The sequence below is a fragment of the Sphaerodactylus townsendi genome, linkage group LG11, assembly GCF_021028975.2.
Source record: "Sphaerodactylus townsendi isolate TG3544 linkage group LG11, MPM_Stown_v2.3, whole genome shotgun sequence".
In the NCBI taxonomy this organism is placed as follows: domain Eukaryota; kingdom Metazoa; phylum Chordata; class Lepidosauria; order Squamata; family Sphaerodactylidae; genus Sphaerodactylus; species Sphaerodactylus townsendi.
Genome location: NC_059435.1, coordinates 38550431 through 38575983, shown reverse-complemented (window position 1 = coordinate 38575983; position 25553 = coordinate 38550431). Strand labels below are relative to the sequence as shown.

Genomic DNA, 25553 nt, shown 5'->3' with positions numbered 1-25553 from the left:
TTTACATTCTTGATCCTATGGTAAACTGATTCAAGATGCTCAGAAACCAGGAAGACACTGTGTGGAAAACTTAATTAATACTCCATGTTAACGTAAGGTTTTAACTCAAGACAAATGTTCGGAATGGCATGTATCAGTCTTGCATACAAAGAACAGAATATTACAGGCATGCTTGAAACTTTGCATCTATTCACCTAGCAATCTTGAGAGGCTCATTCTGGCTGATTTTCATCATTCTGCTACTACAGAGGATTATGCTTTATATTTCCAACATGCATACATCCTGTACAGGAAAAGGTGATTGTTTCTTGTCAAGAGAGTGAAGCTGGAATGCTTCATCCTAGGGATGAAGGAGCAACCTGAATCAGTGCCATTGTTACTAAAGTATGATCCAATAGGGCTGAACCATCCAGCAGCCGGAGCCTTACTTTGTGTACAGCACATAACATTAGGGGCATCCATTTCTCCTGGTCCTGCTGAGCTGGTGTTCCTTATTCCATGCAAATAAATCCAGTAACACAAAATTATTACACAGAATTCAAACGTAGCCTGAAAGATCTTAATAATGCTTATTTTGTACAGATAACAATGTTTTTTTCCAATCATGTCATATCCATGTATGTCTGTATCCCATTAGCTCCAGATAATATAGATTCAAATCTAGCTTTAGAAGCTTTAATAGTGGAACTGACTGCCCCTCTTCCTTCTTTGTTCAAGTAAGATAGAACAACTTTCTCCAATAGCCTGTTTTCCTTTCATGTCAGTAGTATTGTTATTGGGTAGGTTAATCAAAACATTCTTAAGTTCTGGAACGTAACGTGTTTCTATAAAAGTCCTTCCCTTGTTTAGGAAGGAAATGCTGAACAAGCATCCTGAGATATTTTCAAGTTGGGGTTTTTTGAAAAAAAAATCCTGGCTTTATTGCTTGCAAGAACAGCGAGGGCATTAGGACCAAGAGAAAGAAAGACACACACACACACACAGAGAGAGAGAGAGCTCTGTTATGTCTGGCAAAGTGCTTCTTAACTGAGTGCATACTTATGTGTGAAACCGAGTCAGAGACTGAGTAGTTTGCATCAATGGAACTTGAAGTATCATAAGGCAGAGAGAAAAGCTATCAAACCTGACCACAACAGAAAGACTTTTGCAGGCAACATTTGCAATTTTTTTGCAGTTACAAGGCAACATGCAGAAGGAAATCAGCAAGAGGATTTCTTTCTGCCCACTACAGAATTAAAAAGGAAAGCAGTTCAACTCTGTGATATCTTTAATGAACCTTTTTGTACGGCTGATCATATTTTCCCCTCCAACAGACCATCTGGAATTCTGCATTACAATAAAAGATTCATTAGCAAAGTGGATTTATTTCATCTTCACAAGTATTGGAAACTGGGATTTTTTAAAAAATGTTTGACATGCAAGGACTGGACTGGAGCATCAGTAGGGATTTCTAAATGGGATGAAACTTCTTGACTGGTGCTTTGTTGAGATGCATGAAAGATGTGACTGGTTTTTCATACGAGCATCTGCATTACCCTGCTGCTGAAACTATGTTCTTGAGGAAAAGATGCAGGATCGGATCACGGAAACTGCAGTTTCTCTTGTTGCTGGTGGTCCTCACCTTCTTATTATTGATGGTTACAGTGCGGAACCCAGCACCCAGAGACCTGAACAAAGAAGGAATCTCTCCACCTGCAAACTACAACCCCAAAGAGGGGTACCACGTGGACTTCGGAGACCCTCAAGAAATCTTAGACTCTCCAGACAATAGTGAGGAGTATTTTCCCATGGAGGGCCTGTCACCCTTACTCTCCCTAAGGGAGGATGAACTCCTGGTAGCCATAGAGGCCTCAACAACCAAGAGGAATCATATCAAACTTAAGAAAGGATACAGGTTGGTCAGGCAGCAAAGCAAAAGGCAAGAGGAGAAGAAGCAGGTGCAAGACCCAGAGTTTGTGCTCCAATCCCTTCCATTGCCAGTGGAAGAACAGGCTGATGCAGGTGAACAACTGCTTATGGCTGGCCTCGAAGTTCATGGGTTTAATGAAGCACTTAGCCAACAAATCCCTCTGTACAGGGAGCTTCCTGAGGTACGGCATCATTTGTAAGTAAAAGCTTCCTACTTAACCCTGATGACTCTCAGACCTTAGGAACTACATCCTCCCTCTAGAACCTGCCTGCTGCTATCATTTGCTTAGATGTAGGATTTCTTCCTGCGCCTGGGCAATAGTATGTCTTTTGTGATCTGTGTCCAAACAAATGGGACTGTGAATCAATTTATTTGTTTGAAAAATTGAAGTCAAGGCAGCAGCTATTATCTAGATAGAGCAATGCTTAACTTGCAGAAAAATATTTTTGTCACATAATCTTTTGGGAGGGAAAGGAAAAAGGAAAAAAAAGCCTTCCCAAGAAACTGAATTATGTATTTCATTGAGATCCTTTACTTTTTAAAAAACACCTTGAGTGGCATTGAGGTTTGGCAAATCATGCAGACTGATATGACGGCCGTGGGATGAGGAAACAAACAGTTTGCTATTCTAAGAATTTAACTCCTACAGTTTCTTTATATTACTAGTGGAAATGGTGACACACTCTAACCAGATGGATAGCAAGTTTCGTTCAATATGTAAACTAGAGTTTTTAATTTAGCTGCTTAATGAGGTGTCTTGGTGTCCTCTACTGACAAGTGTAAGAATTGCATGAGAGTTGCAGCAAGTGTGTTTTTTCAGCTGGTGCACTGGCAGGGGATGATGGGAACTGTAGTCCATAACATCTGGAGGGCCACGAGTTTGACACCTGTGCTCTAGAGTGTTGCAAAGTTACGCCTTCCTGGGAGGGGGCAAGTCCCATTGAATGATGGATCTACTTCTGAGTAGACATGTGCTGAACGATGTATTCCTCCCCCCCCCCCATCATCCCAATGTGTCTGTATTTTTTCCTCACTACAATGATAGGAATACAGGTGACTTTCCCAAACAGATCAGCCTAGTGAGGTTCTGCTGCCCTCAGCAAGATTTGTCCCCAAGTCTCTCTTTTTCAAACCTCATGTTACCCATTTGTTCTGTAGGGCCTTCCCCCCTTTCGTCCTTCCCCTCTATGCCGCGCGCTCCTCTCAGCGCACAGCATCCCAGGCGCGCGCCGAGGGACCCTGCACTACTCTCCTCGAGTAGCGCGGGGCTTAAGGGAAGTGGGGAAAGGCCCGTAGACTCCAGGAGTTCAAATATGGTTCTGCACATCTCTAGAAACTGGTAATCAAGTCAGCATAGAATGGAGTTGGGATTCCCAAATTCAGATCAATGGTAGTCTTGTCTCTGGACTTGACTAATTAGGGATAATGACGCAATTTACATTCAGGGTTTTTTTTTTTAGTATGGGATCTGTAAAACACTGCAATACACTTTTAATGCTTTGCATTTCTCAAGTAGCAATTCCTAATGCCACATGGCTAACTACGTTTGAAAGTGAGGCAAGGTCTTTAAAAAGCATGGCATGGGGATCTGATATTCAAAGACAAGAATGTAAACAAACCTGGCAGGCCTGTCCAAACCACTGAGAAATGCTGCTAAGATGAAATAATAGGGCAACACATTTTTGAGAGCCCTGGTTATTCTGAGAGCTATGGATCTGGGTAAGTAAAAGGAATTGTTTCCCTCTATTGTTTCGGCTGGGTTTGCATAGTTTGAGGGCTGCTCCAAATGAATGTTTGCACACAGTGGCTCTTACCAATTATGTCTGGATGCTGGAAAGTATGTATTCATTTGGTCTCTGGGCTCATCTGTTTGTGCAGTCCCACGAAGAAACTATCTCATCAATTCAATATCAAAGGCTTCTTCTCCGTATCCTTTTTTACTGCTGGCATTCAGTTGTGTCCCAGGAGTTCTGGAGACAAGGACTGTGCATGTTTAATAATGCAAATACCCAAAAGATCTAAAAGATTTTAAGCTGCCTTGGAGAGTCATAACTCCTACTCAAATGCTGCTTGGAACTAAGCCGTTCTCCATTTTGGCTGCAGATGAGTGGGTGGGTTTCTGGCAATGCTGCTTCCTTGTCAGAATTCCAGTAATGTGCATTACTGCATATTTGCAATCCTGCAGTCTTAAAAAACCCAGTCGGGAAACCAACACTGGGTTGTTGATCTCTTTGCTGAAGAGCTACTTCTCTGGTAGTCTATAACAGCTGTGCATATTGACAAGTCTCACGTGTCCCCAAATGTTAACTGGGCAGTTTATCAGTCACTGTGATAACCTTTGTGTTATAGTTTCAGGTGAGTTGCCATGTTAGTCTGTAGTAGTGGAACAAAATTCGAGCACAGTAGTAACTTTAAGACCAGTACAAGTTTCTGAGCGATAAACTTTTGCTCACTTTGTTATATTTGTTGAAAACTTTTGTTGGCCTGTAAGATGCTAATGGGCTTCAGTTTTGCTCATTTTGTCATAATTATTGCCATTGAAGTAAATGGTCTTAGAAGGATGCATAACTCTGTTTAGGATTGTACTGTATATTATCTAACATGATATGGTGAACAGTCGTCTTTCTACTCATGCATGCTGTTCCTTTATGTGTCTTAAATCTCAGTTGCAAAGCACAAATTCTGAATGAATTCATGATTTATTCATAAATGTACCACCTGCGGCTGGAATGGGACAGGGCTTACAAATTGCTCAAATAGATGCCACACTTCATTGCTGCAGATGTTTGCTGTTTGTGGCAAATGTTAAAAATATTTTTTGCACTTAAATATTAAGACAGATTACTATTGTCCAAGCAGCACAGCTAGTTTGGGACAGGAAGAATCCTTTTCCTTTTAAAAAATTCTGGCAGTAGCCCGCCCCCCTCCATGCATTTCTTACAACACTCCCAAAGAATCCCTAGGATCACCTGTAAAAGTTGTAAAAGAAGGGAAAGGTGGCGAACAGTTCTTCCACAAGGCCACTGGAATTCTTCTGATGCATGTTTGCCTAGGTACAAGCAACTGTTTTAACATGGCATGTTTCATTCCCTAAGTCGACATAGCCAGACTGCTGCATATAGCATCTAAGAAAGTCTGGGTTTGTTTGTTTGTTTGTTTGTTTGTTTGTTTGTTTGTTTAAAAAGCTGTGTGAGATGTAGAACTTCTGCATGTGCAGAATAATGTACTTTCAATCCACTTTCAATTCACTTTGCAGCTGTGCGGAATAGTAAAATCCACTTTCGAACAATTGTAAAAGTGGATTGAATGAGCATTATTCTGCATGTGCAGAAGGGCCCCTGGTCTTTTCTAACATGTAAATGTTTTACAACAGAACACAGCTCATAATTTCCTACTTAATATTTCCCCAAGGAATTCTTGGTTTATAAGCAATAATGCTACTTAACAACTGCATGCACATTGTATAATCCTTACCAAATTCTAAAATAGAGAAAGTTATGTCTGTTTTTAAATCACTTGTGCTGATACCACATTTTTGATTAATAGAGAACATTTTATCAGGCAAAGCTCCGAAAGAAAAAAAGGAAAGTAAAAATAACCCATTGCTGATGACCATAATCATTTTATGATAGTTTTGCAACAATTTTCTAATCCTGGTTGTCTTACATTTTAAATGTTTTTGGCTGCTGCACTACACTAAACAGATGTGTCAGTGCATGATGATGGAGCATGCAGAAATGTCAACATGTTCATCTTGCAGCTTTAAAATAAACTTTGAGCAAAACCCAAATTAATTTGCACTGTTTACCTTTTGTTCCTTCACTAAGGTGCCTGCAACAAGAATCCAGTCCCAACCTGCCTACAGCTAGCGTCATAATCTACTTCCATAACGAGGCCTGGTCGACTCTCTTGAGGACTGTTCATAGCATTTTGGCTACATCCCCCAGGGCCTTGCTCAGAGAAATCATCCTTGTAGATGATCTCAGCACACAAGGTAGTTTTTCTTTTGCTTCGATAGTTAGTCTGATGTGATCTGCGGGTTTAGCAGAGAGGATAAAAAAATAAACTGAGGTTAGGGGTGGGTACTCCCTCTTTCAGATCTTGGCTTTCCTTCAAGCACGGCTGCCATCATATTTTCCGACCATCGATGGAAATAATAATGCTGTAAATTCCTGGCATTCCCTGGGATTATTTCCTGTGATGTAATTTAAGCTCATGGACTAATATGATTTTTGGCAATATTTATGCTAAAATGCAAAGATTCCCTCAGAGCTTTTAAATATTAATTAGATTTTAGTTCAGCTGGATGAGTAAAAACCAAGAGGCTCTACTGTGTGTGTGAATGGTCAGTAAACTAATGAGCTTAGAATAACCAACAGTCTTGTGGTACTGGAAAGACTTATTGTAGTGTATATTAGCATATGTTTTCATGAATTAGAGGCCAATTCCAGACCACAATATCTTATGCTGTAATAAAATATTGTTAGGTGTCACAAGGCTTGTGTTTACTTCAGGGGCGTAACGAGGCAGCCCTGGGCAAACTGTAGCCCTGGGCAAAACCTGACTTGGATGCCCCCCCCCCCCATGGGCGGCCACTCCACCACGACCAAATTTCTTTTTGCACCAGGACATTGGAGCCTGCAGGGGGTTCCTTTTGTAGACATATCAGCACCAAAATTTCAGCATATCATCAGGAGACTGTCCTTATGCTACTCCCCAAGTTTGGTGAGGTTTGGTTCAAGGAGTCCAAAGTTATGGACTCCCAAAGGGGGTGCCCCATCCCCCATTGTTTCCCATGGGAGCTAATAGGAGATGGGGGCTACAGTTTTGAGGGTCCATAACTTTGGCCCCCCTGAACCAAACTGCACCAAACTTGGGGGGTGCCACCATCTCCAGATGATACCCTGAAATTTTGATGCCGATACATCCAAAAATGCACCCCCTGCAGGAACATCCTAGAAATTTGCCCAAGAATCTTTGTTCTGCATTGAATTTTCTTCATTGCTTTCAATGGGGGTTGCAGGCTATGGGGGGCACATTTCTGAAGGCACAGTCTCAAAACTTTCAGGGTCTCATTGGGAGACTGCCCTGATGATACCCCCCAGGTTTGGTGCAGTTTGGTTCAGGGGGGCCAAAGTTATGGACCCTCAAAACTGTAGCCCCCATCTCCTATTAGCTCCAATTGGAAACAATGGGGGATAGGGGCACCCCCTTTGGGAGTTCATAACGTTGGACTCCCTGAACCAAACCTCACCAAACTTGGGGGGTAGCATAAGGACAGTCCCCTGATGATATGCTGAAAATTTGGTGCCGCTAGCCTAAAAACTGCGCCCCCTGCAGGCCAACAATGGAAAACCACTAAAATACCCAAAAACGAACCCTGCATTTTGATGCCCCCCACAAGGTGATGCCCTGGGCAGCTGCCCACCTTGCCCAATGGGCATTACGCCAGTGGTTTACTTTGGCTGCAATAAACCAATTCAACTGCCTCTTTGGAATAATTACAGTTACAGGTGCGTATGATTAAAGTTCTCATCAGACTATTAGCAACTGTTTGTCTCTTCTTTTCTCTGATAAACAATATGTATTCTAAATATTCATCAGAGCTAGATAATCAATATAATGTCTCCTTTGGTAAATCAAATAATTGCCATATAGCAATTGCTTGTAAGCTCATCGTTTTCAGTATGCAACCATGTAAATTGTTTGTGATGTCTAAATATAAGGTGGCAGAAATTATAGATAACTTCATAGTCTCTCAGCCCATTTTTAGCCTCGGGCCAAATGTGCACAATGTGTTTGCTTTGTGGTGGGGGGCTTTGTGGTGGGGGCAAATAATCATTGCAGCAAAATTTCATGTGCAGACAGATTTCTTTAAGCCCCAACAACTATACAAACTTGTGTCCAAGGAATTTCTGGAAGAATTTGTGTGTGCATATGTGTTGGCGAAAGGTATCTTCAGACTAACCTAAAATCTAAACCACTGTTATGTTAATGGCAGGATACTTAAAGACATCCCTGAGTGAACACATCTCTAAGTTGGCAGGTGTGAAATTGATTAGGAGCAACAAAAGACTAGGGGTCGTTCGGGGTCGTATGCTTGGTGCTGCACGAGCAACAGGGGATGTAGTGGTCTTCATGGACTCCCATTGTGAGTGTCTCAAAGGTTGGCTAGAACCTCTGCTGGACAGACTAGCAAGTGACAGGTAAATAACTATTCCATCCATGTATTGTGTCAGTTCATCTTTGCCAATTGGATTGCTCTAGCATGAAGGACTATGGGCACAGAGTAACCAATACTCAGTCATGATGCACAGGTTCTCGTAAACTTTTGATTAAAACTAAAAGCAGCATGGCCAATTGTTAACCATGTTTTTGTTTGCAGATAGTAGGAATGCAGTGGCAGTGGAGAGATTGAGGGGAAAGAGGTGGGCACATAAATTTTCCTACCCAGATTCCACCCTACAAATGGGATTTTTTTTTAAAAAAAAATAGAACTTTCCAGTTCCACAGTACAGCTGGGGGTCAAAAAAACCAACTTTCGTCCCATAAGTGCTATAACTCCATGTTCATCTTAGTGTTAGAAGAGTTGGGACCTCTATTTTTCCCCCACCTTTTACAGTATCAGTCTCCTTCCTATACATAGTGGAAAGGCTTGATCCAATCAATTAAATGACAGCTTTTTCCTCCAAATGAGTAAGAAGAAGAGTTTGGATTTATATCCCCCCTTTCTCTCCTGCAGGAGACTCAAAGGGGCTTACAATCTCCTTGCCCTTCCCCCCTCACAACAAACACCCTGTGAGGTAGGTGGGGCTGAGAGAGCTCCGAAAAGCTGTGACTAGCCCAAGGTCACCCAGCTGGCGTGTGTGGGAGTGTACAGGCTAATCTGAATTCCCCAGATAAGCCTCCACAGCTCAGGTGGAAGCTGGGAATCAAACCCGGTTCCTCCAGATTAGATACAGGAGCTCTTAACCTCCTACACCACGGCTGCTCATTCCAAGGCTCCTTGCTTAGCAGAAGAGAGTCAATGGATCCGCTACATTATTATTTTCATTCTTCTCATCTAGTGTGCAGTGAACTTCTTAGCCAAAACCCCTTTGCAATCAATGGATGAGAATTGCATAGCAGCATTGCTTGGACTACAGCAACCCACATTTTATGTAATAACATTTTCTGCATCGTTTAATAGATTATATTTTGTTTCAGATTACTATAATTCTAGTCCTATTGTATTGTTTATCAGATGTCTCATCCTATTGATTTTGTTGACTTACATTATGCAATCCACCTTGGAGCTCAGTGAAAAAGGTTGGTGTGACAGCTGCATTCCACAAAGTTGTCCCGGTCATAGAACCCTTTGATTCACAAGGAGTTCAAGTAGAATTCTAATGGCAGTTGGAGAGTCTTAATAGAGAACTGACAGTTGACTGACCAAGAAGTTAACAGATAGAGGTTGTAGACAGCGGTGTGAGGTGCAAACTGTCTAGTGGAGGATTGTCCTCTGGAGTGAAAAGGAACAAATTTGGGGTTTGGATCAAGACATATCCATAACCAGTTATTTATGGAAATAGCTCTAAGAAACTGGGAAGTGTGTTAATACTTCAAACTACTCCAACTAAAGAACCAGCTCTTAAGACACAAACCAGTGACTGCCAAGAGAAATCATTTTCAGAAGAAAATATAACCATTTTAAGTTTCTCAATTCTGTTTTCTGTTATTACCCACATTCTTTTTATGAAACTTGGTAACCTGACTTTTAAATCCCCTTAAAAGAGACAATAAAACATTTTTATAACTTTTTGTAGAAAATAAGAGATCTGTTATACTTAGTAGCAATGGTGTCCTAACGTTATAAGTCTTGACAGAGATAGCAAGGGTTCGTGTGTGTGAGAACAAAATTTAAAAATGTCATCATAGTGGGCTACAAATAAAGTAACATAAAATAAAAATAAAATAAATCTTGAGTATGAAAGTAATTTTTTAAACAAGATTGCTAAGCATTTGAATAGCCTTGTGTCAGGCAAAAAAAGACCCTAAATTGTATTTAAGTAGTAGCAACTCCTCACTGTGCCCATATAGAAGATAATATATGAGAAATTAAATTAGAATAATTGATGTAAATAGAAGGAATCAAGCATGTTAATGATGTTAATGTTAGACCTCAATCCTTCAGCAGTTTAAACTTTTCTTACATCAGCCCTCAAGCATTTGATGGAAAAACAGCAGGCTTGTGGCCTTTTCATATTTTACTTCTCATATTTCTAAGCCTTATGAAATATTCATAAGTAAACAGTCTTGGAATTTCTAAATGGAACACATTAATTCACATATGAGACACTGTTAAAGGAGATCTAAGAGAAAGGGCAGTGAATAAATGTTATAATAATGTTTTACACTTCCTACACACATTTTTTTCCTTATCAAAGAATTCATATATCTTCATAATGCATAAACAGACACATCAGAATGAGATATATTGAGAGATCGAATATGTGCTTCTGCTGAACTGGTTTTTGTTCGCATTTCACTCAAATTGGGATCCAAAGCAGTTTGCATCATTCTCCTCTGTTTTATTCCCGTACCACCTGTGAAGTAGATTACAATGAGTTCTGTGTGATTGGCTCCAGGTCAAGCAATCTTTCATGTAGAGCTACCATCCTCCCGCAGTTTTTTGTTACCTGGCACTCCTCAGCTGAGCTACGGGAAAAAAATGTCAGGAGGAAATGGAGAAGGCAATTGACACACATGGCACGACATCATCACTCCAGGCATGGTGACATCACTTCTGGGTTGTGCCAAAGGCAACAGCTTTGCACCAGAGATGCCAATCTCCTTGTCAGAAGGAAGTTCCTGCCTCCCCGTGTCTGTTGGTTGCTAAAATGTGAACTTTTCCCCTGAAATCTGCAAGTTATCGCCTTGCTGTGCAGAACTGAGGAGCTGAGGAGCCATCTTATTTTTCCCACCCAACTGTTAAAACTCTCTTGTCAATTTCCTCTGCTGCTGGAACCTGCCATTTTATGGTGCTGCAGTGGTTCTCCATCCCTGCAGCCATTTGCTGAAGGTTTCCCTGGGATGTTTGCTCTGCACGCTCCACTGCTGGGCACCTTCTCAGCTCCAAAAGTACATGGTTGTACTCAGCTCGTCCTGCCAATTCCAGCAGTATATAGTTCCCCCTTTATAAAAATGTTTTGAAGAGTTGTCTTCAGAGACATGCAGACATGATTTCGGAATCCATGCTGATTTTCATATTGCGTCAGCGTGTCTTCGAAGACAGCTCTTCGGAAAGAAAAAAGAGAAAACTATACATTGCTAGAATCAGCAGGATGAGCTGAATACAACCATGTGCTTTTCTGGCTGAAAAAGCTCCCAGGGAAACTGTCAGCTGCAAGGATGGAGAATCACTGAAGCACCATAAAATGTTGGGTACAAGAGCTTTAAACTCAGGCTGGAGGAAATGGTGAACGGGGGGAGTCTCTCCTCTCATGCATTTTTTTTTGGTGTTGTCTGGATAAAAAATGAGGAGGGGGCTTTTTTTAAGACATCCCCAGGACGTCTTCTTTGTGCTGTGCAGAATGGGCCTATGGTTCTACATGGTCAGTCTGTCTCAAAATCTTAGCCTTATCTTGATATCACAATATTCATACAACAGCTATCTAAATTTTTATACGGATTCACTTTGAAGGGAGATTTGAAAATTCAAGCAATAGTTTATTTAGGCATGTACTTCTCCCTGGCTTACATAAATCAATAACAAGATCACTGAAGGCCTACTTCATCTTAAAAACAGATGGATGAATAAACTCGATTTATTCCATCCCCCAATATAGTAGTACATAATGTTCTTGTTTACGTAAAAAGCTATGGGATGCTGTTTCATGAGCTGCTATGTTCTACCCAAACAATTCAATTTTGTAGGCGAGCCTTATTTAAAAAATTGAAGAGTGATCTTTCCTTGCTGCAATATTAAAAAACAAACATTTGCAATAATCCCAGATAATCCAGTTGTCTGAAATCAGTATTGCCAATAGGATTTTCAAATACATTTTTAAAAAACCCTTATAAGTTGTTTTGAGTTCCTTTTCCCCATTGCTCCAGATTCTGCAGAGTATTAGTAGAAGTTGCTTGCCAATACATATGCACCAATTCAAAGTGTCGAGGTGCTGCTGTCTGCCAGTTTTAAAGTTAAAAAAAGGAAAGGCATTACAGAATCATTTCCATCTTTCTGTTACATTGTTTTGAAATGACTGCCACAGTAGTAAATGCTCTATGAAAAGATTAAATTTGTCAGCAAGCATGACAAAAACAGACACTTTTTTTTTTAAAAAGCATTTTAATACAAATAGGAACATGCACAATTTGGATATCATCTGTAACTGTTTTCTATCAAGTTTCCCATATGTGAGTTCTTTCAGTAATGCTTAAAGAATGCCTTAATAATTTGCATCCAGAATGGAGTTTGGTGTAAATCATATTACCTCAATTCGATTTCCGCAAAAACATTTTATCTAGACCAGCAGAACGTTTAATCCTTAGTCTTGCAATACTATCTCAGCTATAAACCATAAGAAGCTGGCACTGCGACCATTTTTGAAACAATATCTTTAAAAGGACATTTTAAATCTGTAACTCATTTTGAAAAATAAATGACTTCATTTTTCCTAGTGAAAGATTTAAAGCAATGCAGAAGGAAACATATTGTCAGAGATATTTCTACCTGTCTTCAGCCTCCCTGTTTTTCATGTGAATTTTATATTTTTACCCAGCAGCCAATCATTTGTAAAGAGAAGGTTTATTTTAATCACACCTTCCAGGTATAGATTTTTTTTTCTCATAAAAGGAAACAAGAGAAACTCACAGTAGGAACCCTTGGCCACTGCGAGTCAGAGCATTCTGCTACTTTTCGTTGTGTGAGTCAGTCTGCTACCATTACGGTTGCTTTTCTGACACAGTGCAATCTCTGTTGTGTTACACTTGCCTTTATATAAGTTTCAGTTTTGCTATTCAGAACTGATTCTCCCACTCTGCTGTTAGTATTTTAAATTGTGCCCAGAAAAACATGGGCAAATGGGAGAATATGTTGCAATGGAAGAGAGAGAGAGGAATTCCTGTTCTTAAAGACAAAGGCCCCTTCCGCACATGCAGAACACTTCACTTTCAATGCACTTTGCAGCTGGATTTTACTGTGCAGGATAGCAAAATCCACCTGCAAACAGTTGTGAAAGTGGATTGAATGTGCATTATTCTACATGCTCCGAAGCTGCCAAAGACTCGCAGGGAAGAAAGGGGGGGAGTCTGTTGAGGCCCCCTGCACTCTCCCACTTCCACAGAGAATTACAATAAGTGTGGTACAATAAGTCTGCTTTTTACCAGGGAAAGAGAGACTGAATGAGGCCCCTTCTGCACATGCAGAACAATGCACTTTCAATGCACTTTGCAGCTGGATTTTACTGTGCGGAACTGTTTGAACTGATAAGATGTGACCCCATTAACTACTGTGTTACAACAGTGTTGCTGCAGCATTATGTAACCGACCACATGTTAATGTGACTTTTCTCCATGCAGTTCATAGCACTGAACAAGTTTACTCCTCCTTGATGTAAAACTGCATTACACCAGCAAAGCTGATTCACATGTTTAGTTGTGACAGTAAAGAATATTACAATTTTCTTGTTTCAGGAGTCAGATTGTCTCTCCTGTCATAGATGTAATTGACTGGAAGACCTTTCAGTTCTACCACTCTATGGACCTGCAAAGAGGCATTTTTGACTGGAAATTAGATTTCCACTGGAAGCCACTGCCAGAACATGAAGAGAAAGCACGACTATCTCCCATTAGTCCCATCAGGTAATACTCTCAACCTCTGAGAATCTGCCCTCACTGTGTTGTTCATCCTGTGGGCTAGGACCATCAGGGGAGCCATGGAACCCACCTACTCGGGCACAAGCTCCAAAAAGCTGCCACAACATGGGGAAAAAAGCAAGGGCACCCTGTCTCCTGCATAATTTTGTACACACACTGAAAATGATCGGCAGGATGGTCAAGTGAGGTCACAATGATGAAGAGGATAAGGCAGGTTTACCCCAATCCACTACCCACAAAAGCTCTCCCTTGCCTTCTTTTTATTCTTCTGTAGGCTGCTCCACAGCCCCACCACTTGGTCTTCTGGTGTTCCATGCATGTTTGCAGCATACATACCTCCTCACAACCAGGGGGAATCATAACTGTTGCTCTTCTTGTTTTGTCATATGACTCTGGGGTCACATGACTTCCTGCAGGACATGTGTAACTAAATGTGTCCAATGTTATTGCTGGGGTGTGAAAGGTGCATTCTGGGTCTGGAAAAATTGAAGAACATTGTGCTAACGATACCTTCTACTTAGCTTTTGAAGATCAAACATGCATACCTGGCAAATATCTTGATTTTTGCAAACGTTCTGTTCTCCCTTGGTATTTCACTTGTGTTTACTGCAAAAACTAAATCTGTGATTATTTTAAAATACTTTTCTTTTCCACATACAGCCACTGGATTTGTTTTTTGGGGGGGCGGGGGGGATATGGAAGTGGGTGGTTAAAAGATTGTTTGAGAATTATTGTACCCATTGTTCTCAAATATTTTTCAATACTCAAAAGGAGTTCATAACATCAGAATTGGAAAATAAAATTTAAGAACCTCTAAAATATTTTAAAATTTCCTAGGAGCCCAACAATATCTGAAGTAGTAGTAGCTATGGACAGACATTATTTCCAAAATACAGGAGGTTATGATCCTGACATGACCCTATCCGGGGTTGAAAATATTGAGCTATCTATAAAGGTAAGCACCAGAGGTAAAATATCTTTCTCTGTGCTTGATGTTCATGTTCAGGAATGCTACAGCAGTATTTATTATAAAACTGTGGCCATTTAAACACTTGTGATCTCTTTCACTCTGAATGAACATTCCCTTGAGGTTTGATTTTCATTTTTGCACACATTTTCCCCTCTTTGGCACTCACCCCTCTTTCAGCTATGAGAATCCCATGTTTTTCAAAAGTTGGAAAATGCAGTTCTTCACCCCCTAGACAAGGAAAGCCAAGGAGATCTGTATGCATAATGATTTCCTAGTGGTTTTCTGCTCCACCTTCCCTGCCTTCCCCCCACCCACATTACTTCCTCACATTCTACCACCCGCCATCTCAGCATGATTGGAAGGTTTGGGGAGGTTCTCCCAGTGGTTCCTTTTTTAAAAAAATTCATGTGACCAGTCTAGCAATGGAACAGTGAACCTGGTGAAATTGACAAGGTTCACATTCCATTGAGAAAACTCTTGCCAGTCTTCTTCATCTCTTCCCTCCCCAGCTACCACTGTCTTCTTTCTTCCTGCTCTCCCCCCCTCCCAAGCTATGTAGAGAAAAGTAGAATGATCCCTATGGCAGACTGCAAAGGAACTGCTTCCTTCTGGCTCTTTATCATCTACCTATTTTAATGAAGGGAGGCTTCAGATCAGAGAATCCCTATGAGTTTCTAAAGTGCTAAATCTACAACTTTTCCTCTCCCTTTGCAGGGAAAACAAAGGAGATCAGCATGCATTTAGCTTTTTGGGGGGTTTCTTGCTTCTCCCTGCCTTCCCCTACCAATACAAGTGATTCCTCCCTCTCTTTAGGCCACCATTTCAGAAGGACCAGAACGGCTTTTTTTTTCCATGCTGAAGGTTTATCATAGGAGTGATATACCCAGTGAAATTGGAAAGAGATTGACATAGTCTAGAAAATTAATGCTAGACCAAAGATAGCCGGGGGTGGGGTGTGGTGGGGTGGGGTGTGTGTGTGTGTGTGTGAGTGTGTGTGTGTGTGTGTGTGTGTGTGTGTGTGAGAGAGAGAGAGAGAGAGAGAGAGAGAGCAGTAAAGCTCCCCAAATGGAGTTGCATGGAAACAATAAGGAAGCAGGGGGTGGGCAAAATGGCTAGGGCAGGGGTAGGGAACCTGCGGCTCTCCAGATGTTCAGGAACTACAATTCCCATCAGCCCCTACCAGCATGGCCAATTGGCCATGCTGACAGAGGCTGATGGGAATTGTAGATTCCTCGAACATCTGAGCCAAGTGGCTCCCTACCCCTGGGCTAGGGACACTTTTGGGGGGAGAGAATCCCTGTGTAAACAAAGTCATGTGAAATATCCCTTCAAAGTAAACAGTTGAGGGTAAGTAGTGCATGTATAAATGGCCAAAGTTGTCTATTGATGGAAAGAACTGTCTTGGAAGATCCATAAGCTCCCTGCAGTAGGTGCCACCATTCCTTATCAAAGCATTCCTTATCCAAGTTGTCACTAGCAACCATTTATTTTCAATGTTTCCTTCCAATGGACTTTAGTGTTTACAATACCATCCCTGTGGCTTAGGTATTCTGTGTGGCTTCCTTTTCAGAGATGTTAATGCCCCCCTTGCCAAGCAGAGATGTACCGTGAGGGGGGAAAGTGGGAAGGGATTTTATCCACCACAATGCATACTGCTTTCTACTTTGCTTCTCTTTCACTGGGCAGGTGAGAAAAAAAGACTAGGATAAGCCATTTTCATTCCTGCCTTCTGAAAGGGCCGAGTGGCTAGTAACTTTCCTGCAAAACTAAGAACCAGAACTCAGTGAAAATGAGAAAAATAATCTTCTGTTTTAAGGGCACATATTTCAATTATTTTCTGTGCTTCTGTTCTAGACCTGGCTTTGTGGTGGGTCTGTAGAAATCCTTCCCTGCTCCCATGTGGGACACGTCTATCGAGCCAGAATTCCATACCAGTTGCAAGAGGAAGATGCAGTAGTGAAGAATAAAATCCGAATAGCTGAGACCTGGTTGGATTCATTTAAAGACCTCTTTTATGAACAGAACAGGAATGCATTTTTAATAAGCGAGGTAAAACCCCTGAGAAGTAGATCTTCTTGGCAGAGAGCTAAAGGATTGTTTATAGCTGTAAGAAAAATTGTGCTATCAGTCTTTTAAACAACAATCTTTTCATGAAGTTTTATTTTCATTCTGTTCTTTCTTTTCTGTTGCATTTTTGATATTATTTCCCATTCAGTTCATTTGAGAGTTCGCAGCTGATTGTACCATTTTTAAAAACATAGGCCCCTTCCGCACACGCAGAATAATGCATTTTCAAACCACTTTCACAACTGTTTGCAAGTGGATTTTGCTATTCGGCACAGCTTCAAAGAGCATTGAAAGCAGTTTAAAAGGGCATTATTCTGCATGTGTGGAAGGAGCCGTAGTGATTTCCACAGTACCTGTTGGGTCTTGGTGTAAATCTCAGCTGTTGCTTTCTGCAATTTTGCAGCACTTGCAAAACTGAGTTCCTTACAGACCGTCTGCTTTCAGTTTCAGGCTTTAGCCAGATCTTCTTCTTTGGTCTGAGGATTCCTGTGGTAGCCTAGACTTCAAATTAAGGGGACCATCACCGAGAAACATTTGTTGACTGTATCTTCTACATAGTTTGTGTCAGGAAATAGTTTATGATTTAAATATGGAAATGTCTCTTGTGCTCATCACATAGTATAGTGTTGCCAACTCTGGGTCAGGAAATTCCCGGAGGTTTAGGGGTGGCTTCTAGAGATGGTGGAGTTTAGGGAGGGGAGTAGGGCTGTCAACCTCCAGGTGGCACCTGGATATCTCCTGCTAATACAATTGATCTCCAGAAATCAAGATCAGTCTTCCTGGAGAAAATAGCTGCTTTGGAGGGTGGACTGCATGGCTTTATATTCTGCTGAGGTCCTTCCCCTGCATAGGCTGCCCTCCTCAAACTCCACTCCCCAAACTCCCAAAACATCAACTCCCAAAACATTTCCAAATCTAGAGCTAGCAGCATATAATGCAGCTGCCTTTTATTTAGATTTACATGGACCTAGTAGCTAGATATAGTAATTCTGCTTTTTTGAAAGAGAAGAAGCTTCACTACCACTCTCGAAGTAGTCCTATTAGAGGTCAGAAATTGCTTCGGATTTCTTGTCACAATCAGTTCTGATCGGGGGTGATTCTAGTATTATCCAGTTGATCTGACCCAATTTCCCTCATGACTGAAATGACTCTGGTGCAGTCAGAGGGAATTCTGTCGTATCTAATTTCTAAAGGAACAGAGCTTGCTGCAGCATGAAGTCCTCTGTACTGCCCCATGATTATCTGAAGATTATTGGAGGAAAATACCAGCTCTGAGAAAACAGCAAAACTTTACTACAAAATAAAAGAAAAAAACCTGTGTTTTTATTACTACTTGTTGAATACTTCATGTTAATTCTTGTTTCTACATACATAAATTGTGAATATAGTCCTTCAAACAAAAGAATTTCTAATTAGCCTTCTATTTGATGTCTTGTTGGCAGGCTGGGAAACCAAACTGTAGTGAGCGTTTTCAGCTACAAAAAAGACTGGGATGCAAAGGTTTCCAATGGTTTATCTCAAATGTATATCCTGAACTTCACCCATTACAACACAGAACAAGATTTTCAGGAAAGGCAAGTGAAATACTATCTATATACTTTTTATACTCCATGAGTTTGTATTTTCCATTTGCTCGAATAAATTTGGCTACAATTCAACCAGTACTTCAATCCAGTTGAGAGTTTCTCTTTAATTTTTATTTATCTTCACAGATACAATCATTTTAAAGTAAACTTTAATAAGTAAAAATGTATTAGATATGAATTGTAAATTTGCATGATGTGTTTGGTTTTTGGTGTGTTTTTTGTAAACAAAAACCAGAGCTCTGGGATCTACTAACGTGCACAAGTCACAAAATGATGGTTTGGGAAGGAACCAGTCATAAAATGGTGGGCAGGAGGCTTAGGCCACAGATGTTTTGTTCCTCAGATGTATGACTACTGAATGTACCATTAAATACTGTGCCAACAAACAATAGTATCCACATAGTAGGTTTCAGTAATCGGTAATAATTGGTTTCAGTAATTGGTAATAATCGGTTATAATCGGTTTCAGTAATTGGTAATAATCGGTTTAAGTCATCGTTAATAATCTGTAATTATAATCGGTTTCACTGATCGGTCATAATCCTATTACACGTAGGGGGCATATGGTCAGCCAGTGGGGCAGTCCGGAGACTCTGGGGGCATGCGGACAAGCAAGTGGGCCGTCCGGACACGCAGGGGGGCCATCCGGACATGCAGGGGGCGTCCGGACACGCAGGGGGGCCGTCCAGACACGCAGGAGGGCCGTCTGGACATGCAGGGGGCCGTCCGGACACACAAGAGTTTGTACGGACACGCAAGGGGGCGTGTAGTAATCGGTTTCAGTAATCGGTAATAATCCGTTCCAGTAATTGATAATAATTGGTAATATTCGGTTTCAGTAATCGGTAATAATCGGTTTAAGTAATCGTTAAAAATCTGTAATGATAATCAGTTTCAGTAATCGGTAATAATCCTATTACATGCAGGGGGCATCTGGTCATGCAGGGGTCAGTCCAGACACTCTGTGGACGTCCAGAAATGCAGGGGGGCATCCAGACATGCAGGGAGGTGTCCGGACATGCAGGGTACACACGGGGGCCATTTGGACATGCAGGGGGGCATCCGGACATGCAGGGGGGCCATCCAGAAATGCAGGAGGGTGTCCGGACACTCAAGGGGGCGTGTAATAATCGGTTTCAGTAATCAGTAATAATCGGTTTCAGTAGTCGGTAATAATCTGTAATAATAATCCGTTTTAGTAATCTGTAATAATCCTATTACACTCAGGGGGCTTCTGGTCAGGCAGGGGGGAGGTCTGGACACTCTGGGGGTGTTCGGACACGCAGGGGGGCCATTCAGACACGCAAGGGGGATGTCCAGACATGCAGGGGGCGTCCGGACACGCAGGGGGACTTCCGGACATGCAGGGGGGCCGTCTGGAAACACAGGGGGCCGTCCGGACATGCAGGAGGGTGTCCGGACACGCAAGGGGGCGTGTGATAATAGGTTTCAGAAATCAATAATAATCCATTCCAGTAATTGATAATAATTGTTAATAGTAGGTTTCAGTAATCGGTAATAATCGGTTTCAGTAGTTGGTAATAATCGGTAATAATCGGTTGATTTTCTTCTGAAATTCTCTCGTATACTCCAGTAACCAATGTAAATTTATAATGTGATCTCTAGTGCATCTTTCTTTTCTGAATCTAGCTTGAACATCAGGCATTTCTTATTCCATATATGGTAACAGTCTTTGTTGTAAAATTTTAAGCATATGGAGACTAGTATAAGGATAAAGCCATTAGGAAAAAATGATTCTAGAAAACATATGTCCCTTTTACAGGTAGGGTGCTCCAAGTATGAGGCTAGGCCTAAGAACAGTCAGAAAATTAATGGTAGGTAATTCAGAACTTCTGGGCCAATCTCCAAAAAAAATCAGCCCCGCAATGGACCATATAGCTATGCATACTTGCGCACGCACACACACACACTCAAAGACAGTGACATATGATTAAGAAATTAGATTCACGAGGAAGAGAGTAAAGGAAACGAGTGGAGGTGAAATGGAACTGAAAAGGCAGAGAGCAGACAGCATGGGACCAAGTCAGTTGCACAGAGACAGCAGAAAACAGAAAGCTTTTTGAAGTACAGATGACATAAGAGACCTGCAGGTAGTTCAGTAATTATGACAGGTTGGTTGTGGAGCTTCCATCCTGTGTAACAGTCAGACATGAGGCATAAGTTCTCCTCACTTTCCACATACATCAGGCCCCATTTTATCAGGACAATGGTGCTTGTTGAGAAAGAGCTTCAGCACCGCTGCTGCCTCCTTCTCTTGCTGTTTTCCCCACCTGAAATGACCTGGGGGCAGTCTTAGATCTACTGCAGAAATTCATGTGCGCCCTGGGGTACATGTGGGTTGTCCCCAGTGAGCTAAATAGCACCTTCCTGGGAACTGTTTCAGATTTGGAAAATGGTGTGGCCAGAAAGCTCCATATGACCATTTTCCTGATCCAAATTGGGCACTGTATGCTTTGGAGTTGGATGCCCAAGAGGAGCATAGATGACAGAGAACAATGTGAGAAAGATACATAGAAAAGGCATGTCTGCAGGAAAGTAAAACATGCCTTGTCGTTGCTATAGGCACCATCACAAGCTAACTAAATCAATCTTGCCTAAGGATAAGAATGCCATCCACCCAGGTATTCCATCTCTCCCGCACCATCACTAAGCAACATGCTCCATTACCCTACAGTGTGAGTCTGGGAGCCAGACTGCCAGCCAGCACAAAGAAGAAGCATCTCTTTCACTGGGAAGTATCCTTGGGGTAAAGAAAGACTGAACACTTAGCTGAATGGAGTGATAGGATACCACTAGTTAGAGCTTCTGTGGTGAGGTGCATTTATAGAAGTGTTACTAGATTGCTGCTCCTTCCCCTTCGTAAAATCCAGGGCTAAAAGCCCCATGCGCCCTTTTGTATGTGGTTCATCAATCAAAGGATCCATATATGCATCTCTCTTGCTGAATTAGGGCAATGTAATACTATTCGATCTGCCTTCTTAGCATATGGTCATATCTATAGATTAAATAAAAAATTAATTAAAATATATTTGAAATCATGAAATCTCTCAAACTTTGAAAATAAGTCTCTGCACACTTTATTTATTTACTTCATGTATCTATATGCCACAATGTCCAAAGTATATGCAAAGTGGCTGTTGGTTATAACACAAATGAATGTGTTCAAAAAAAGTTTAGTTTAATATGGACCTATTTAAACTAAACTAATTTAATTGAAACTCAGTTCAGCTAAATTTTAAAAAGTTTTTACTTTATTTCAGTATCAATATTTTTTACAGTTATACAATACTGGTGCTGGATTCTGTGTTGAGTATAAGACTCAACAGGATGCTGCTGGTGGTCATCTTGAATTATCTCCATGTAATGACAATATCAATCAGGTGAGCATTGTTTTAACACAAGGGTAGCCCCATCCATAGGGCTGGGCACCTGGAAACAGCGCCACAGCCACCCCACCATTCCCAAGGGGGTGTTTTTGGCAGAGTAGGAGGCAGAAAACACACCAAAGCCTCCACACCGCTGGAAAGCCCGCATTGGACTCAATGGACTCACGCCACTGAAAAGGTGACATAAGTCCAAAGCCTCAGCTGCCAACAAAACAAAGGCAACGACCAAATGGAAGCCAACTAGTGTTGGCTCTCTCTGATCATGGCTCCAGACCACCCCCAACCAGAATAGCAGGTGTGTAAGGATGCTGGCACAGACTCAGCACCATGATCTATCACCACAGAGGGCTGCTGCGGCCACTTGCTGGCAGATCTGCCCCTCTGCCAGGACAAGTGCCCCAGGGAGGGCAAATCCACTGGTGTAGTCCCCTACAGGTCCCAGCGGCATATTCTCCCCAACCCTTTGGATGGGGTTGTATATCAGAACTCTGCTTCACAAAGATATTCATAGTGGCACTTCACAAAGGTATGAATGAGACCATTCTAAATCCAAATGGAAACATTTTCTGTTCCAGGTACCTTCCATGCTGGATCATTATTATTTCTTGGGTTCTCCTATTCTGCAGGAGCTGCATTTGAGGGGGCATTTGGGGCTGCTGTGGGATGAGAAAATGACGCACACACCCTGCTCACCCAGGGAAATTCTAGGTGGGATCCAATTTTCTAATTAAGGAATGCCTTAACCTTCAGGATAGCCCTATCTAATTAGATCATGGAAGTTAAGCAGGGTCAGTCCTAATTAGTACTTGGATGGGAAACCACCAAGGAAATCCAGGGTTGCTATGAAGAGGCAATGACAAACCACGTTTGAATGCCATAAAATCATATGGGGTCACCATAAATTCGCTGCTATTTCATAGAAAAAAATGAATAGAGAAATGTTACTATTTTTAGTTTAAGGTGTCTGTGATTGCACCTTGATTGTAACCCAAAGAGTTCCTGGCTTAAGCTTTTAGTTTGGCTTAGTCCACAGCCCCAGGAAAACACCACATCCTTTCCATATTAACTTGGATGCAGTGCATTTTTAAAGGAATACTTCATTCAATAAATATTTTAGCCTCCCTAAGCAGGAAATTATTTATTTAATATTCATTTTCTGCACTTCTGTTGTCCTTTTTGTTTCTTAGCACTTTGAATACAGTAGCATGAAGAAAATCTGCTTCAGTCATTCACAACAGCTTTGCTTTGATGTCAGGCACAAAGAGGTTGTCCTTCAAAACTGTACAAAGGCGATGGAAAACAGTTCACAGCTTTGGGATATTGAGGAGGTAATTAATGAGTATGCCCTAAGACAATGAATATGGTTCACTTCTGAGGCAATATACACATGGGACTGTTCAGTTATTATATTATTCAGGGTTCAATAGGACCAAATTAACAGTGCCTTTTTCATCATTGGTGTAACACTATGTATATGTGGAGTTGCTACATCAACCTAATATTAGTGAAAAAGGGCAACACACTGCAAGTGAGTAGTCTAGAGATGTACAACACATCAACATCAAATCTGACAGTTTTTAGGTGGCGCTTATTGAAAGGGGGTGGGACATACAGTATTTGTGCCATTGTAGAACTTGTATAATGTGTCTGATTGGGGGATACTAGTGCCCTTGTAGAATTTGGATGGAGGAGTGTCTGAATGTGTAGAAAAAGTTGTCAGGTTCCCAAAAAATAGCCTCAAATAGCCAAAGCCGCCTTGTATAGCAGGAGAACTTGTAGCTGAGCACAGAACAGATCATGGGTCATTCAAACACCAGCACAACCAAATACAAACACATTGGCACAGGTATCCCCCAATCAGACACTCTCCCTTCCAAGTTCTGCAAGGACACCAGTATACCCCAATCAGACACGTTATATAAGTTCTAAAATGGCACAAATACATGCTCCTATAAGCTCTGCCCCCAAAACTGTCATATTTGATGCTGATGTGTTGTATGTCTCTAGACTACTCAATTGGCTTACATACACATATTTAAGAGCAATATGTATATGTGAGCCATATTTAAGAGCATATGTGTATGTGAGCCATATAAATTATTTCTAGGCTACCTCTGAACAAACCAATTCTTGAGATAGTTTTCAAAGGATAATTAAAAATACTGGATTGAATCTTATGATTCCCTTCCATTAATAAGTCTCCTATCTGCCCATTCTTTCTATAGAAAAGAGGCCAATACTTGTAATATTTCTTGTTTCCAATAAGATACTGAAGGGCATTTTCACTTCAATCTCATATTTTGTTTACTTCTACCTTGTGCAATATTTGCAAATGTAGGGTTTTTTCATTAAAAAGCTGACTGAAAAAAGGTCAGACCATTTCATTGCTCTTTTACTTGCTCTCCCTAAAGTGGAGAAATTTGGGGCTGTTTTTTTCATGCTGGCAATATTGATTGATCATCTTAACTTTTATGTCTCTGCAGAATGGAATGATTGTCCACATTCTTTCTGGTAAATGCATTGAGGCCTTGAAGACAGACTTGTGTTTGCAAAAGTGCAACAAGAAGGCCAATTTGATATGGCAGTTTGAGCATTCGTTCCACCCAGATGAGAGATGAATACGAAGAGCTCCCTCAACTGGTTGTTATTTAGTCCATTTTATTTCCAGGGAAAAATGGAAAGAAGTCTGTCTCTTCCCCAAGCAGAAAATGGATAACGCAGACTCCAGGCTCATATAATTTTACCAAAAACTAACCACAATGGCTTGGTATGGCAGCTGATTCCTTGTTGTTCCCCTGGAATTGAGATACAAAATAAGTGAAATAAGGGTTTTCAAAATAATTAACCTAACTTTTATGTAAAATCTGACATGATTTCAAGCTACACAGAACTTTTCATTAAATGGAATGGTAAGATATTATAAATATTTAATTTACATAGGTGCTAAACACTGAGATTTGTCTTTCAAGCAAAGCTTTGAGGCAAATACCAGGAGGCAAGTATTTATTTTGATATAATTTATTAAAATAAGTTAAAACTATTCTTTTTAAAAGAAATTATTTTCAAGATCATCAATGTGACTCAAGTGAAGGCATGACAAGTTCATTTTTATTCTGCCCCATGAATTTTAACATTTTACCAAATATTATCAAATCTCCATTTCTGAAATCCAATGATAACTTTCTAAGTAACCTAATAATCACACCTGGTGGATCAATCCAAGCAGCCCTGACTAATATGGACTGATTAAATAAATACAGTAAAAACAAAACAATCCAGAACGAGCACAAATTATTTTACCTCTGTTGTGCTTCAAATACTTTTTGAGCCATCGCTGGTTAAAATCACATCAAACCAGATTTTAAAGAAAAGCCAAATATTAACATCTAAAATAAGAGAACTGATGTATAAGTTATTTGCAAATGAGTCATATGTTGTGAAATTTATATCTGCTGCTGATTGAGCACACAAAATGGAAGGACACATCAGGATTGTGTTGCATCAGTATACCATCAAAATATTATACTTGGATGTCTTGTCAAAAGATCACTATTTTTTTCCTATGGAGAATTTTCCCTTTCTCCTAATAGCCAAGGGATGACCACTGTGTGGATAAGCAAATCTGTTCAGCTAGGCCACCCAGCTATGATTTAGGGTTCTGCAAAGCCAGAGTGACATTTTTTCAAAAATAGCCCCTCCCCCAAAAGTTAATAGCAACATCTGTAAAAATGTGTAAACCTTTGCAGCTATGAGCA

The 25553-nt window shown here is 40.9% G+C and overlaps 1 protein-coding gene across 1 annotated transcript; it reads left to right on the top strand.

Moving 5' to 3' along the window:
- Positions 1-1056: 1056 nt before the first annotated feature.
- Positions 1057-24838, top strand: GALNT15 (polypeptide N-acetylgalactosaminyltransferase 15). The gene is made up of 10 exons (XM_048510317.1): positions 1057-2104; positions 5737-5903; positions 7911-8115; positions 13586-13753; positions 14606-14723; positions 16593-16787; positions 18248-18379; positions 21691-21792; positions 22986-23126; positions 24282-24838. The coding sequence occupies exons 1-10, from the start codon at positions 1494-1496 to the stop codon at positions 24414-24416; spliced, it is 1974 nt and encodes a 657-aa protein (XP_048366274.1). The 5' UTR covers positions 1057-1493; the 3' UTR covers positions 24417-24838.
- The last annotated feature ends 715 nt before the right edge of the window (positions 24839-25553 follow it).